The 17,503-nt window shown below is 37.9% G+C and overlaps 1 protein-coding gene across 2 annotated transcripts in view; it reads left to right on the top strand.

The window, feature by feature from the left end:
• Positions 1 to 17,503, top strand: part of KIF4A (kinesin family member 4A) — a 126,524-nt gene that overhangs the window by 29,096 nt on the left and 79,925 nt on the right. For both annotated transcript variants that reach the window (XM_032255854.1, XM_032255855.1), the window contains exons 8-9: positions 15,777 to 15,893; positions 16,526 to 16,701. In XM_032255854.1, the coding sequence (XP_032111745.1) occupies positions 15,777 to 15,893; positions 16,526 to 16,701 (293 nt within the window). The remainder of the gene's footprint in view (positions 1 to 15,776; positions 15,894 to 16,525; positions 16,702 to 17,503) is intronic.

Raw genomic sequence — 17,503 nt, forward strand, 5'->3', positions numbered from 1 at the left:
TGGTGCGATCTCAGCTCACTGCAACCCCTGCCTCCCAGGTTCAATCAATTCTCCTGCCTCAGCCTCCCGAGTAGCTGGGATTACAGGCACCTGCCACCACGCCTGGCTAGTTTTTGTATTTTTAGTAGAGATGGGGTTTCACCATGTTGGCCAGACTGGTCTTGAACTCCTGACCTCGTGATTCGCCCGCCTCCCAAAGTGCTGGGATTACTGGTGTGAGCCACCACACCTGGCCTAAAAGTAATTCTGAATAAACTATAGAGTCTAGTCATTGGTCAGTTATATTTATTGCTTAATCTCCCCACCCTTTATGTTTTGCACACATCTTCTCCCTCCTCTCTGGCTTGTCTTTTCACTTTCTTTCCATTGATGGTAATTTTGTGTCTTAAGAAATCTTTTAGTATGCCAAGATCTTAAAGATGTTTTTCTATGTTATCTAATAAAGGCTTTACAGTTTTGCCTTTCACAGTTAAGTCTTTAATCCACCTAGAACTGTTTTTTTTATACATGCTATGATGCAGGGTCCAGTTTTGTTTTTCTATATAAACACCCATTTGTCCTAGCACCGTTTATTAAAAAGTCCATTCTTTCCCTACTGATAAGAAGTGCCATTTCTTTCATGTATTAAGTACCCAAATATGCCTTAGTCTGTTTCTGAGTATTCTATTAAATCAAAATTAAATCTGAGTGTTTTTCCCTGTAGAAATCTTATACATCTTTTGTTCTATTCTTAGGTAATTTATATTTTGACAGTATTGCAAGTGATATTTTTAAAACTTTTTATTGAAGTATAATGTACAAATAGAAAAGTACCCCTACCATAAGTGTGTAGCTTGCTGCATTTTCACTAACTGAACAAACCCATGTGACCAGCATAAATAGAATCTTTAAAAATTATATTTTGTAACTTTGTTTTTGGTTTGTGGAAAATAAAATTTAATATTGATTTTGTATCTTGCAACCTCATTCACTCTCTCAGTAGTCTGTCTTTACTTACCTTGCCAAAACCACTATGTAAGAGATATTCAGGGATATCTTAATTACCAGAACTAATGGGTTTTTTCAATGCCCATCTTACCCAACCTTTCTGTGGCATTAACACTTGAAAATTCTCTTTTTGAAACTCTTAACTTGGCTTGTAAATCCTCACTATCCTAGTTCTTTTCCCAGCTCAAATTATTACTTTTCAATCTCTTTTGCTTTTTCTTCTTACTGATCCATTAGTCTAATTGCACCCAGCATGATTTCCCCATTTAGGAATGAGTACCCATTACCTGCTGTTAGTTCTTCCTTAGCATCATGGTAGAGATACACTCACTTCCAGTCTGTTCCTGTCACCTCTACAGAGTCCATGCCCTCACCCTGCACATCTCAACAATAACCTAACTTTTTGACTCCTAGAAAGCATTCTATTCTAAATACCATAGCTAAGCTAATCTTAAAATACCTTTTGATCAAAGGGATACCTGCACCCTCATGTTTATTGCAGCATTATTCACAATAGCAAAAATTTGGAATCAACCTAAGTGTCCATCAACAGATGAATGGATAAAGAAAATGTGGCATATATACACAGTGGAATACTATTTGGCCATAAAAAAAGAAAGAAATCCTGTCATTTGTAGCAACATAGATGGAACTGGAGGTCATTATGTTAAGTGAAATAAGCCAGGCACAAAAAGACAAATATTGCATGTTCTCATTCATATGTGGGAGCTAAAAACGTGGGTATCATGGAGGTAGAGAGTAGAATGATAGTTGCCAGAGGCCAAGAAGGGTGTGGGGGCAGAGGCAGAGGTGAAGAAGAGAGAGGTTGATTAATGGGTATAAACATACAGTTAGATGGGATAAGTTTTAATGTTTGATAGCAGAGTAGGGTGATGAGTGAATAGCATTGTATTGTACATTTCAAAATAACTAGAAGGGAGGAATTGAAATGTTCCCAACATATAGAAATGATAAATGCTCGAGGTGATAGATACCCTAAATACCCTGACTTGATCATTATACTTTCTATTCGTGTAACAAAATATGACATGTATCCCATAAATATGTACAAATATTGTATATCAATAAAAATACATACATGAATTACATATGTAGCTTTAAAAATGCCATTTTGTACATGGCACCTCACCTGACTAGAACTTTGAAGTAGCTACTTACAAGATGAAGTCTAAAAAACATAGCCAAGTCTTCCAGACCCTTCATACCCTGGTCCCAAGCCTACCTCCTCAACTATCTTTCACAGCTTCCCTACCCACTCTCCATGCCAGCTATCTGGTCCCCACAACATGCTCAGCTAATTCTGGTTTCTGCACACTTTCATCACAGCCATCTCCTCTTCTTGCCCAGAATGTAGTGTGTGACCCCCAACATGCATTCAAACTATCTACAACTTAGCCACCTTTCAAGGCCCAACTTAAGTCTTGGGGGTTTTTGACATTGCCTGTTTAAATCATGTTATCTTCTAATGTATTTTTTCTCCTCTGGAATTTCTCTAGTACCATAGGACTACATTGTCATTTTCTGATGCCTCTGTATTTCTAGCTTAATCTACCACCATTTTCCCACAAACTACAAGGTTCCAGCCATAGCAGTCTACTCATTGTTTTGTCCAAACAGCTCTGTTGTTTCAGATCTCTGTGCCAATACTCCTGTGTGTAAAACTGGTTTCCCTCTCTTCAGTCAGGTACCTTTTCAAGCCAACAACCAAACAGCAGCCAGGGTATTCTTCCTAAACTGCATCTCTCTGCTAAGAGCTCTTCTAGGGCTCCTCAGTTTGTACCATCCTGCTTCATTATGGCCTTCATGCTCTAGCCTTCCCTCCCTGGCTAGCTTTTCCTCTCCCCACTCTTTCCTTACAATCTGCTTAGCCATACTAAGTGCGCCTCGTACTCTGTCATCTAAGTGTCTTTGTACATTCTGTTCCCTCTGCGGAAGTGCCTTCCCTCTATCTTCATGTGGCTCATTCAATTTTGTGCTCAGTCTCAATTTCATCCCCTTGAAGAAACTTTGTTTGACCACCTCAGTTCCCCCAGTGCAGATTAGGTACCCCTCATCTAGTGCTTACCTCTTTTCTACACTAATACTGCCCCAACCCTGTATTACAGTCATCTCTTTACCTGTCCGACTTCCCCCGTAGACGGCAAGCCAATCAAAGGCAAGAACTGGGTCATATTTATCTTTGAATCCCTAGGCCCTGGCATAGCGCCTGACATGCCATAGGTCTTCACTGAATGCCTGGGTTCTTTCTGCTTTTTGTTCTGCCTGGTAGCTCCTACTAACATTTCAATTCACAGTTCAGATGTTACCCGCCTATGAAACCTCTACCCTGGGTCAAGATCTTTCCATAAATTCATACTCACATTGTAGGTTTTTTCTAACATTTATACATGAAAATTTTCAAAGCTACTTCAAAGTTGAAAGATTTTGCAATACCCTATACCTATAGTAAAATTAACATTTTACTATATTTGCTTTATCACATATCTGTCCATCTATGCATTCATCAATCTATATTCATTTTAAAAACACATTTTAAAGTATATTGCACATGTTAATATACTTCCTCCTAACTACTTCAGTTTGCATATCATTAACAGGCATTTAATATTTATTTATTTATTGAGACGCTGTCTTGCTCTGTTGCCCAGGCTGGAGTACAGTGGCACGATCTTGGCTCACTGCAACCTCCACCTATGGGATTCAGGCAATTCTTCTGCCTCAGTCTCCCAAGTAGCTGGGACTTTAGGCACGTACCACCATGCCCAGCTAATTTTTGTATTTTTAGTAGAGACGGGGTCTCACCATGTTGGCCAGGCTGGTGTCAAACTCCTGACCTCAGGCGATCTGCCTACCTCGGCCTCCCAGAGTGCTGGGATTACAGGCATGAACTACCACAGCCGACCAATATATATATTCTCAATATAAGATATACAATGGAAAGCACAAATTTTAAATGTATATTAGCTGGGTTTTGACAAATGCATTTACCCAAAAGCCTGTAACCCAAAGATACAGACAGTTACCTCTTTCTCATAGTATTCTTTCTTTTCATGTAATTATTTAATTATCTGTTTCCCCCATTAGACTTTTCAGTTCCTTGAAAGCAGAAACCATTTCTTATTTTCCTGCTAACTGTACCCAGCACTGTGCCTTACACACAGTAGGTATTCTATAACTGTTGTCTGGCTAGAAGAATAAATGTGTACTTTATTCCTGGAATATTAGTATGTGTCTTTACGCATTCTCTTTTCCCACCTTTCAGATCCAGAAGTTAGCTTAGTCATGTCATGTTTATGTCTTAAATACTTCTGACTTCTATATCCTTTATCCCTTTTCCAGTGCTGCAGTTCTCAGAGATCTGTCATCTGAACTATTGAAATAACCTTCTAAATGATTTCTTTCCTTTTTTCAAGTTTTTTAAACTTTTTATTTGCATATTTTAAAAATTGTGCATTCTAGTAACTAAAATCATTTGAACAAAAAAAAAAGTAAATGGTAAAGGGTTTTTTAAACACCAGTTTTTTATTCCCAAGTTCACCTTGCAAATGACTATCAAAGTAATACTTACATTTATTCTTCTTTTGAGACAGGGTCTCACTCTGTCACCTAGGCTGGAGTGCAGTGCTATGATCATGGCTCACTGCAGCCTCAACCACCTGGGGTGAAGCCATCCTCGCACCTCAGCCTCCCAAGTAACTGGGACTACAAGTGTATGCCACTGTGCCCATCAAATTTTTGTAGTTTTTGTAGAGACAGGGTTTTGCAGTGTTGCCCAGGCTGGTTGTGAACTCCTGGACAAAGTAATACTTATAAAATCCAAAGTTCATCATGTTTACATTCTCTTTAAAACCTTTCATTTGTTTCCTATTGTCTACTACAGATTTTAATCTGCCTTGTTTTTAAAGCGTATGAGCTATTTTTTAAATAATATCTTACAACAAATTCTAACATTTGAAATAGATGAAAAAACATTTTAAATTCATGTAAATTTATAAGTTCAAATGTATAACATTAAGTCAATATTAAAGCTATAAGAATATTATAACTATTGTTATGATCACAATTTCTTTCTTGTTTTCTTAAGACATAGTCTCACTCTGTCACCCAGGCTGGAGAGCAGTGGCACGATGTTGACTCACTGCAGCCTTGACCTCACAAGCTCAAATGATTCTCCTACCTCAGCCTCCTAAGTAGCTGGGACTATAGGTGCATACCACCATGCCCAGATAATTTTTGTATTTTAGGTAGAGGTAGGATTTCACCACGTTGCCCCCGCCGGCCTCGAACTCCTGGGCTCAAGCAATCCACCCGCTTCAGCCTCCCAAAGTGTTGGGATTACAGATGTCAGCCACCATGCCTGACCATTATTTTTCTTTATTTTTTTATTTCAACAGTTTTGGGGTAGAGGTGGTTTTTGGTTACATAGATAAGTTCTTTAGTGGTGAAGTTCTTTGGTGGTGATTTATGAGATTGTAATGTACCCGTCACCTGAACAGTGCACACTGTACCCAATATGTAGTCTTTTATCCCTTACCCCCATCAAACCTCCCCCACCCAGAGTCCCTAAAGTCCATTATGTTATTCTTATGCCTCTGTGTCCTCGTAGCTTAGCTCCCACTTATAAGTGAGAACATACAATAGTTGGTTTTCCATTCCTGAGTTACTTCATTTATAATAACAGCCTCCAGTTCCATCCAAGTTGCTGCAAAAGACATTATTTTGTTCCTTTTTTGGTGGAGTAGTATTTAATATGTATATATACCACATTTTCTTTATCCACTGATTGATCGCAGGGCACTTGGGTTGGTTCCATATTTTTGCAATTGCTAATTGTACTGCTATAAACAATGCATTTGCGTGTCTTTTTTATATAATGACTTCTTTTCCTTTAGGTAGATACTCAGTAGTGGGATTGCTGGATTGAAGGGTAGTTCTACTTTTAGTTCTTTAAGGAATCTCCATACTGTTTTCCATAGTGGTTATACTAATTTAAATCCCCACCAGAAGTGTAAAAGTGTTCCATTTCTACCACATCCACGACAACATATATTGTTTTTTGACTTTTTAATTATGTGGCCATTCTTGCAGGAGTAAGGTTGTATTTCATTGTTTTAATTTTCATTTCCCTAATGATTAGCGATGTGGAGCAGCTTTTCATATGTTTTTTGGCTGTTTGTATATCTTATTTTAAAAAGTGTTCATGTCCTTTGCCCTCTTTTTTGGTGGGATAATTTGGTTTTTTTCTTCCTGATTTGAATTCCTTGTAGATCTGGATATTAGTTGTTTGTCAGTTGCGTAATTTGTGAATATTTTCTCCTACTCTATGGGTTGTAACAGTCACTTTTCAAAAGAAGACATACACGTGACCAACAAGCATATCAAAAAATGTTCAGCCTCACTAATCATTAGAGAAATGCAGATCAAAACCACAGTGAGACACTATCTCACACCAGTCAGAATGGCTCTTTTTAAAAAGTCAAAAAATAACAGATGATGGTGAGGTTGTGGAGAAAAGGGAATACTTACCTACTGCTGGTTGGAATGTAAATTAGTTCAGCCATTGTGGAAAGCAGTGTGGTGATTTCTCAAAAAAACTTAAAACAGAATTGTCATTCAACTCAGCAATACCATTATTAAATACTCTGTGTTCTCCCCCAAATCTCAGTAATCTCCATATGTCAAGGGAGGACCCTGGTGGAAAGTGATTGGATTATGGGGGCAGTTTCCCCCATGCTGTTCTCTTGATAGTGAGTCTCATGAGATCCGATGGTTTTAAAAGTGGCAGTTTGGCCAGTCGCGGTGGCTCACGCCTGTAATCCCAGCACTTTGGGAGGCCGAGGCAGGTGGATCACGAGGTCAAGAGATCGAGACCATCCTGGTCAACACGGTGAAACCCAGTCTCTACTAAAACTACAAAAAATCAGCTGGGCATGGTGGCGCGTGCCTGTAATCCCAGCTACTCAGGAGGCTGAGGCAGGAGAATTGCCTGAACCCAGGAGGCGGAGGTTGCCGTGTGCCGAGATCGCGCCATTGCACTCCAGCCTGGGTAACAAGAGTGAAACTCTGTCTCAAAAAAAAAATTAAAATAAAAAAATAAAATAAAAGTGGCAGTTTTTCCTGTGCTTGCACTTCACCCCTCTCTCTCCTGCCACTTTATGAAGAAGGCGCCTACTTCCCCTTCTGCGATGATTTTAAGTTTCGTGAGGCTTTCCCAGCCATGCAGCACTGTGAGTCAATTAAAACTCTTTCCTTTATAAATTACCCAGGCTTGAATATGACTTTATAGCAGTATGAAATGGACTAAAACAATATCCAAAGGAAAATAAATCATTCTACCATGAAGACACATGCACATGTATGTTCATTGAAGCACTACTCACAGTAGCAAAGACATGGAATCAACCTAAATACCCATCAACAATAGACCAGATAAAGAGAATGTGATATGTATACACCATGGAAGACTATGCAGCTGTAAAATAAAACAAGATCATGTCCTTTGCAGCAACATGGATGGAGTTGAAAGCAATTATCCTAAGCAAACTAACACAGGAACAGAAAACCAATTATGCATGTTCTCACTTATAAGTGAGAACGTTAAGAACACATGGGCACAAGGAGGGGAACAGCAAATACCATGTCCTATTTGAGGGTGAAGCATGAGAGGAGGGGGAGGATCAAAAAACTACCTATTGAGTACTATGCATATAACCTGGGTGACAAAGTAATCTATATACCAAGCCCCTGTAACACGCAATTTACCTGTGTAAACAAACATGCACATGTACTCCCAAACTGAAAATAAAAGTTAATGAATAAATAAAAATGGTTAAAATGGTAAATTTTTTGTTATGTATATTTTACCACAATAAAAAATAATATGTAAAACAAACTCCAAATTGTATTTGTAGAAACTCAAGTATCTCTGTGGCTCCCTAAATTATCCCTAAGGTTCTGAGTACAATTTGAAAACCACAGTCCTATAGGATAAATACAAATACTTGGCCATGACATATGAGGCCCTTTATGATCTGTTCCTAGCTGTCCCTGGCCTCATTGTTTATCTCTCTCCATCTCATAATTTGCATTGTACTCATATTGAACTACTTATAGTTCCTAAATGTATAGTGTTCTCTCACAAACATGTGCCTTGGCATATGCCACTTCCTCTGCCTAGAATGCGCTTTATGCTCTTCTTTCCTACTCTTCCCTCCTTCATTATTATTGTCCTAGTCATCCTTCACATTTCAGCTCTAACTTCAATTCTTCTCTGAAGCTGCCTTTTACCTTCCCAGGTAAAGTTTAACACTCTCTCCTAAGAGAACCCATCTTAACCACGCATATCTCTTCCTCTAACATTGTATTTGCAATTATTTCTTTGTTTGTATCTCTCTCTCCCTTTAGACTATGAACTCATTGAAAGTAGGGATTTTGACTTTGTGTCTCTACTATGTAGCACAATGAATAAAGGATTTGGATGTGTGGGGTGAATAAAGAGGAATTATTCAAGATGACTCAGATTTGCTGTTGGTTAGGTGACAGGTTAGATGGTTAGACAATTGAAACAAACAGTGCTGGAAGTGGAATAGGTTTGCACAGAAAAATAAATTCTGTTTTGTTCAGTGTTTTGTGCAATGCCACAAGGGCATAGTCCACTAGAGGGATTTAGTAGGTAGTCATAACACAGATTTGGACATCAAGAAAGAGTTCTGGCTTGAACATATATATTTAGGGAGTCATTAGCATATAAGTATTTATTGGAACTCTAGGCATGGCTGAGATCCCACAAAGAGAGTGTATATGATAAGAAAAGAGCTTAAGACAGTTTCAGAGAATATCGACATTTAATGGGCAAATATAGAAAGCATATCCCATAAGGTAGACTGGGAATGATTGAGAATGAAGGACACGGTAATTGCATGGCTCTGGAGAGGAGACTTGAGAGTCCAGGAGTTCTGTATACTATATAGATTTTCTACCATCCCAGTCTTTTTAACCCCAAGGCTCTCCTGTTTCTGCAGAACCTGGTGCCAAGTGAGCAAATTAGTTTCCTTTCCTAGGGCACTGAGATTAAGACTCCATGGACTTTGGACCCATACTGCCTACATTGGCATTCTGACTGCCACTTATCAACTGTGTGACCTTGGGCAAGTCACCTAACTTCTTTGTGCCTCAACTTTCATATCTGTCAAAACAGGTATAATTATAATGTCTACTTTATAGGACTTGTGAAAATTGAATTAGTTAATATGTATAAAGTACCTAGAACAGTGCTATAAACACTGCATAAACTTAGCTGTTTTTATCATTGTCATTATCATTATTGTCCGTCTGCAGACACTTTAAGTTAAGGCTTATTCCATCTTGCTAAGTCAGTTATTGCTTCTCAATCTGTACTCTAAAAATATGTTGAAATCTTGTACCTACTAAATTTCCTTTCCGTGTGCTCTGTGATCTGGTGGGTTAGTACATTTTTTATTCCTTTTAGTGATGTCTTAGGAGGGAAAGGAGAGATATGCTGGTGGTCAGTTTCCTATGTTTGAGTAGAATTTCCCATAATGCTCTATATGTTCTTTTTATATACAAATTTATTTGAAAGCCCATTCCTATGTAGCTACGTTGATATTTTATTAGAATAATTTGTGACTAGATAATCTGGAGTGCAGTGGCGCAATCTTGTCTCACTGCAACCTCCGCCTCCTACATTCAAGCAATTCTCCTGCTTCAGCCTCCCGAGTAGCTGGGACTGCAGGTACGCGCAACCATGCCCAGCTAACTTTTGTATTTTTTTAGTAGAGACGGGGTTTCACCATGTTGGCCAGGATGGTCTCGATCTCTTGACCTCATGATCCACCCGCCTCGGCCTCCCAAAGTGCGGGGATTACAGGCGTGAGCCACCACGCCTGGCCATCATTTTATTTTTTGAAAGCCTTCTTTTTTTTAGTTATTTTCCCCTTTAGACATTCTGTTCCTGGAATCCTATCTTTTTTCCTGATTTTTAGAAATTATTTTCTTAAAGCCTAGGACACTGTTATCTGACTATGTTCCTTGGTGCCCTTCCATCATATTCCCATCATTTTACTTCTATGATCAATTCTTCCTTGTGTGTCAACTTGAAGGCCAAAACAGCCATTTTATTCTTCACTTGTAGTATCTTTTGGGTAAATAAACAGTCATCAGAGTAGTTAAGGGATTTATCAAGTACTCTGCTTTCAGCCTCATGTGACTTAGTAAGTATCCAGATTATCCAAGTTTTTCTACTCTGATAATAATAACTTACATATAAATAGCCCTTTATGAATTGCATTTGATTTTTATCCCATTCCCATTAGGTAAGAACAGTATTGTCTTATTTTATGGATAAAGGAAAGCTTCAGTGGCTAGTTCATTATTCACACTGGTAAGTGGCAGAGGCAGAATTTGAACTAAGATTCTCTCACTCCTAATCTAGTGCCTTTCCTCCTCTATTGCCTATCACTAGTTGCCTCTGTCTAAGTTTGTGATCCATTTCAGTAACAGATCATTCCCTTTCTCTTTGACCAGGCAGACCATCTATCATACCATACTTCTGTCTTTTACCCTAATTTACTCAGTCATGCTACCTGCTTTAGGCCCATATATATTTTCTTCACATGTAGAGCAGGGTTTCCCAGCTGTGTCACCATTAATATTTTGGATTAAATAATTGTTTACGGGAAAGGAGGCCGTCCTGTGCATTGTAGGATGTTTAACAGCATCTTTGGCCTCTACTCACTAGATGCCAGTAGAACACACACCAACTCCTAAGTTGTGACAACCAGAATGTCTCCAGATACTGCCAGATGTCCCTTATGAAGCACAATTGCCCCCACTTGAGAACCACTGGATATAGATCTACTTCATTTCTATCCTACCTCATTTTTCTTTTTTCTTACAAATACACTTTTCTGTTCCAGCTGTAAAACCCATTGTAATGTGCCTCCATGATAGCTGTGAAGTTACATTTCTCTTTTAAAGTTAAAATCTCTCCTTTATTATTTATTTGTTGCCATAGTGAACAAACACCCAAAGGTATTGAGTAGTATTTTTTACTCTCTCTTTACTTGATCTGTTCTCATTCTTACAGAGAGAACTACTTCATTTTTCTTCATAGCTGTCCTTAATCAGAACTTTCAAGTCTCTGCAAATATGTTATTTCCCATCTTTGTGATATATATTCCATCTTTGTCAAGAATTTATCATTTTAATGTCTTAACAACAGGAAATCAAATCCTGTTTTGTGGTGATTTGTTTCTAGAGAAACATTCATGTCTCTTAGCTCCTTTCTGTTCTTGAGCCCCAACTCTCATTTGAAGAAGAAGGAAAAAAAACACCCACTTTATCCTTAAGTCTATGGTTCTTGCTTAGATCATTGCCATAGATTCTTCTCAGGGTTCACCTGTAATTTTGTTTCATTCCTATATGAAACTATAGATGGAAGTTTTGCTCAGCAGCTTTGAAAAACCTCAGCAGTCTCTCCTTTACATCCAGATGGGATATGGGCCAATAAAATAACACAGTGTTCTGTTTGGCTAAAAAGGGAAGGGAAGGAAAGGAATGGACTAACTAACAAAAGATTTAATACAGATATTGGCAGGCAGGTTTGATAAATCTCAGCAGGCTTTCCTTCACATCCTAGAGAGGATAAGCAGCACCCATTCCAATTGGTAATAAGAGGAAAAGAAAGGGATAATTGAGAAAATTATTTTTGTTTTAGATTAGGGAGATATGAGCATGTGTATAGGCTGAAAAGAAGGGATTAGTGAAGGAAAAAATAAATGGAAGATCTAAGAGAGAGAGAGAGATAAGATAAAGGATCAGGGTCCCAGAGATATTGGAGGGAATAGAAATAGAGGCAGAAGGCAGGACCTTGAAAACAAAGGCAGCTATTTCCTCTGAAACAAGGGGAAGGATGAAGCAGTAAGTAATAGCAAAAGAAAGAATGTGAGGAGAGGAGAGGAGAGGGGAGGTTGGGGAGCCCTTGTGGATAACTTTCATGTCTATAAAATATTTGGTGAAATCCTCTACCAATAGAAAGTGAAGATAGGTTTATATTCTTAAAAATGATGGAAACCATCGTTCTCGGCAAACTGACACAAGAGCAGAAAATCAAACACCGCACGTTCTCACTCATAGGCGGGTGTTGAACAATGAGAACACATGGACACAGGGAGGGGAGCACTACACACTGGGGTCTGTTGGGGGGAAATGGGAGAGGGACGGGGGGTGGGGGGGTAGAGAGAGATAGCATGGGGAGAAATGCCAGATATAGGTGAAGGGGAGGAAGGCAGCAAATCACACTGCCATGTGTGTACCTATGCAACAATCTTGCATGTTCTTCACATGTACCCCAAAACCTAAAATGCAGTTTAAAAAATCATAAACCAATAGTGAATTTTGTAAAATGTGTTTTCTGCATCTGTGAATTTTATCCTTCATTTTATTAATATGGTGTATCACATTTATTGATTTTATATGTTGAATTATCCTTGCATCCCTGGGATTAATCCTACTTGATCATGGTGAATGACTTATTACATCTCCCTTTATAGAAGGAATTCAGAAAAAAAGCTATTAAAGAAGCAGGTGATTTTAATGAAGCTAGTTTTAAAAGGCTGTATTTATTTTAACTAATTAGATCACTTTCAGAATTAGTTCAGAAATACTTTTCTCATCAAAGACTTACAAAGCCAAAATTTCTAGAGTTCATTGAAAAGAAGGGTAAAAGCCTCCAGTAAGATGCTTTGGAGAAAAGCCAAGTAAGTGGCCCAAAGGATGTAACCTGTGCTTCACTAGAAAATGCCTCCAAAAAGAATGAGGATAGAGCTGGGTTAGAAAATGAAAGAGGAATGCCTGGTTTCTTTTTATAAAAAAAATTTCTCTTTGTTGGCTATTTTCTCTTTTTTGGTCTCAGAAAACCACTGGCTGTTTCTGAATCCTCTTTTTTTTTTTCCCTAAACTTCTCCCTTTCTCTCTCTTCTTTTCTCCCCTCCCATCCCTTTCCTTTTATCATCTTTTTCTTTTGGAAGGTATTTTCTTTATTCTCCTAATGGAATATTATGAGAATAGTATTTGTACATTTTTTCACTTTATTTTTATGCACTTTTTTTTTTTTTTTTTTTTTTTTTTTTTTTTGAGATGATGTCTTGCTGTGTCACTCAGGCTGCAGTGCAGTGGCTTGATCTTGGCTCAGTGCAACCTCTGCCTCCGAGGTTCAAGTGATTCTCCTGTCTCAGCCTCCTGAGTAGCTGGGATTACAGGCACCCACCACCACGCCTGGCTAATTTTTGTATTTTTAGTAGAGATGGGATTTCGCCATGTTGGCCAGGCTGGTCTCAAACTCCTGACCTCGTGATCCACCTGCCTCGACCTCCCAAAGTGCTAGGATTGCAGGCATGAGCCACCGCACCCCAGCCTTATCCACTTTCATTTTTAAAAATTTTTTTCTTTTCTTTGTCAAATGTCATTTCTGCATCTGTGGATTTTGTCCTTCATTTTACTGATATGGTGTATCACATTTACTGATTTATGTATGTTGAATTATCTTTGCAAATTTCTATAATTTGACCAACTACAATTTTTAATTCAGACCAAAACACTAAAGAAATTTTAAATTGGAAAGGCTTTAAATTGTATAATAGTTCAGAAAATTAATTGATTCAATCTTTAAAAAAAAAGAAAATGATGAGTCTGCATAATAGCTGCCATGGTGAATTAGATTAGTTAGATTAGAATGTTAGTAAAGTAGGAATGAGGAAGAAAAGATTGTCAATTGACCCAGGGTTCAGCTAAGTTTAGGTAGCATGTTTATAATGGATCTCATCTATTTGGTTATGCTGTTTCTTCAGTATTGCAGCCTACAAATAAACATACACACACATAGTTGGTTTAACCTATGGTTGAGAATTGACATGGTGGGAATGGTAGATCGTATGTCCAGTGAGTTCTTAGGAAAACATAACTGAAATTATCAACCATAGGGTTCAGAGTAGTTGAAGGCCCAGAAGAGGCTGATCTACTGATAGTATTAGAAAGTATCAGTAAATTAGTAGTCAAAAAAATAAAAAAAGGTGAAGAACAGGGTCCAAAGAAATGGAAGGATAGTAGAATACTGTCAGGAATTTGGAATTCGGCATCTCATAAATATAATTGTTTCATGTTATAAGGAAGTCCAAAGGATGGCTGTATAAAAGGTATAGTAGAGCTAACAATAATTATACCATTTGTCTTAGTCCATTTGCACTGCTATAACAAAATACCTAAGGCTGGGTAATTTAGAAACAATATAAATTTATTTCTCACAGTTCTGGAGGCTGAGAAATCCAGGATCATGGTGCCAGTAGAATCAATGCCTGGTGAGGACAGACATCCTGGCAGCCTCACATGACAGATGGGGAAAAAGGGATAAACGGTGTGTCCACACATGGCAGAAGGGGCCAAAGTGCAAAGGCAACTAGCTAATTCTCTCCAGCCCTCTTATCAGGCGCTAATCCCATCATGAGGGCAGACATTTCATGGCCTAATCATCTCCTAAAGGTCCTACCTCCTAATATTATCGCACTGGGGACGAAGTTTCAACATGAATTTTGGAGGAGATGCAAACATTCAAACCATAGCATGTTTTATTTATCATTTAACCTTGCTTCATAGATAGTATCTTATTTAATTCACTATCACAACTTAATAAGGTAGATAGATTTGCCTCATTTTATAAAGGAACTTAACTCAAGATCATATCACCACTCAGTGACAGAGCCAGGATTGTAACCTGTCTGTTTGACACCAACTATTTACTTAACCATTATACTATATAGCTTTTCCACAGTAAGCCTAATAATGGGAAGTTAGGTGCTTTAGCAGGACTTCAGAGGTTATTAGAATGTTTAAGAAGCAAACCTCAGAATTAAACAAAGTAGAAAATAATCTTTACCTTTTTTAAAGCTACAGTAGCAAAGGTATTCCAGTATGATATAATGAAAAGAACATAGGACTTGACTGAAATCTTGAGATGGAATCTCAGGCTTACCGCTTACTAGCTGTTTGACCTTAGGCAGATCATTTAACCTCCGAGCTTGTTTCTTTATAAAATGAGAATGATAGTAAAAATAATGGTGATAATATGGTTATAAAAAAAAAAAAAAACCTGTTCATCCAATTTCACAGCATTAAGTTAAAGATTATCATAATGGATATAAAAAGTAAATAACTATACCGATGGTTGTCATGGTGGTAGTTATTTATCTATCTGCTTTGTTTCCATGGGAAAGGGCAAGAAGTGCCAGTGGACTTAATCGTACATATCCAACATTTGGACCTTTGTCCTTTACTGAAAGAGGCACTCCAAAAAGTGAACATGTTTAAGAAGTTTTCTCTGCTATGAGGACGCAAAGGCATAAGAATGATACAATGGACTTTGGGGACTTGGGAAAAAGGGTGGGAGTGGGGCGAGGGATAAAAGACTACAAGGGTGCAGTGTACACTTCTTGGGTGATGGTTGCAGCAAAATCTCACAGATTACCACTAAAGAACTTACTCAGGTAACCAAACACCACTTGTACCCCAATAACCTATAGAAAAATTAAAAATTTAAAAAAAAAATCTATATATATATATATATATATCAAAGTTTTCTCAAGATTGATCACTTAATTTTTTTATGGGGTCTTTATTTCTTTTCTCTTTCTCAGAAGAAATGTAAGTGTATGTTGAATGCATTACCAAGCAATTTAAATTTCATTTCCTGCTATTAGGTATTAATATTAACCGAGGCCTCCTATGCTTGGGAAATGTAATCAGTGCTCTTGGAGACGACAAAAAGGGTGGATTTGTGCCCTACAGAGATTCCAAGTTGACTCGACTGCTTCAAGGTAAGCCCAAAGTGCCTCTAAAAATAAGAGAGTAACTCATAATGATAGTGCTGAGAAAGCAAAGATGAAATGGGTAAAAAGCCAGCTATTTGGACAATCACATACACAGTTGTCTAATTGCTAAATACAAGAGACTGCTGTTGGCAAGCAGACTTCTAAGATAATGGAAAAATGTCTTCATATATGACCTTGAGAGCCAAGAAATCTGTAGTGCACCAACTGTACTTTGTATTTTGTACCTGAAAATGAATTTGGTTACTGTTTCTTTAATTATTAGTGCTGCTAAACGGAACTCCCTGGAGAGTTAAAATCCACCTAGAGGGGGCATCCTAAGAATATTTAATTCCACTAGTGGCTCCTAACTTACTTAAGCCAGGCCCCAGTTGTTTTAACCTGATTAACTGCTGAAATCACAGTCTCTTGAGAATGTGGACACATGCAATAGGATTTAAATTTATATCACATCAGAAATCTTAGATATCTATATGTATCATATTGTTTCAATATAAAAACACTAAGAACTTTTTCTTGTAGCTCTGAATTTTAAGTCACCAACCCGAATGGACGGCTTTGCTTATATCCTACTTGTTTGATTTCATTTCCTTTCGTTATTCTTTATTGTTCTTTTTCAGATTCTCTGGGAGGTAATAGTCATACTCTTATGATAGCCTGTGTGAGTCCTGCTGATTCCAATCTAGAAGAAACATTAAATACCCTTCGCTATGCTGACAGAGCAAGAAAAATCAAGAACAAACCTATTGTTAATATTGATCCCCAGACAGCTGAACTTAATCATCTAAAGCAACAGGTATAAGGGACTTAAAATTTGATGGGAAAAATTACAAGTATGTGAGTGGAATAATAGAGTTTCTGTTTCTCAGTTTCTTGTCTATCAGAAGTTCAGAGATGTTGGTTAGGCATTATGCTAGTTTGGGGACCTCTGAAAATAACTCCTATTAACGCGTTTGCTGTCCATTTAAGATTGGGGGTAGCATTGGAGAGTTCACTGATAAAGAAATGAACACTGAGAGATAAGATGAGAGGTGTAGACAGGGGCCAAATCCTGAAGTTCCTTATATGACTTGTTAAAGAATTTGGAATTTAACCTGAAAGCTATGAAAAACCATTGAAGAGTTTTAAGTAGGGAGGGTGAAATGTGATATGTGAAATATGTGAAACACATTTCATATGATGAAATGTGTGTTTCAGGGAGATCATTCTAGCAAGTATACAGAAAATAGATTAGAGGTGGCAGTGGCTAGAAGGAGGAAAATAAGTCAGGCTGTTACAATAACCCAGGTGAGAACTCTGGCTTGAACTAAAGAGAATAGCAGTAGAAATGAAGAGAAGGGGACAAATTAGAGGAAAAAAAAAAAAAAACAAGGAGGTAGAATGTATAGGGCTTACATGGTAACAAATTTGATGTAGGAAATGAAGGGTGGGTACGGAGAGTCAAGGTTGTTTTCTAAGTTTCTTGTTTGGACAACTGAGTAAATGGTAGTGCTAATCATTGAGCCAGAGAATATAGGAGGAAAAATGGGATCAGGTAGGAAAATGGAAATGATGAGTTCAGTTTTGGGCATTTTGAGTTTGAGGGGCTTAGGGGACAT

Source organism: Sapajus apella, unplaced genomic scaffold (assembly GCF_009761245.1).
Source record: "Sapajus apella isolate SASKATOON/1434 unplaced genomic scaffold, GSC_monkey_1.0 scaffold91, whole genome shotgun sequence".
NCBI classification, from domain to species: domain Eukaryota; kingdom Metazoa; phylum Chordata; class Mammalia; order Primates; family Cebidae; genus Sapajus; species Sapajus apella.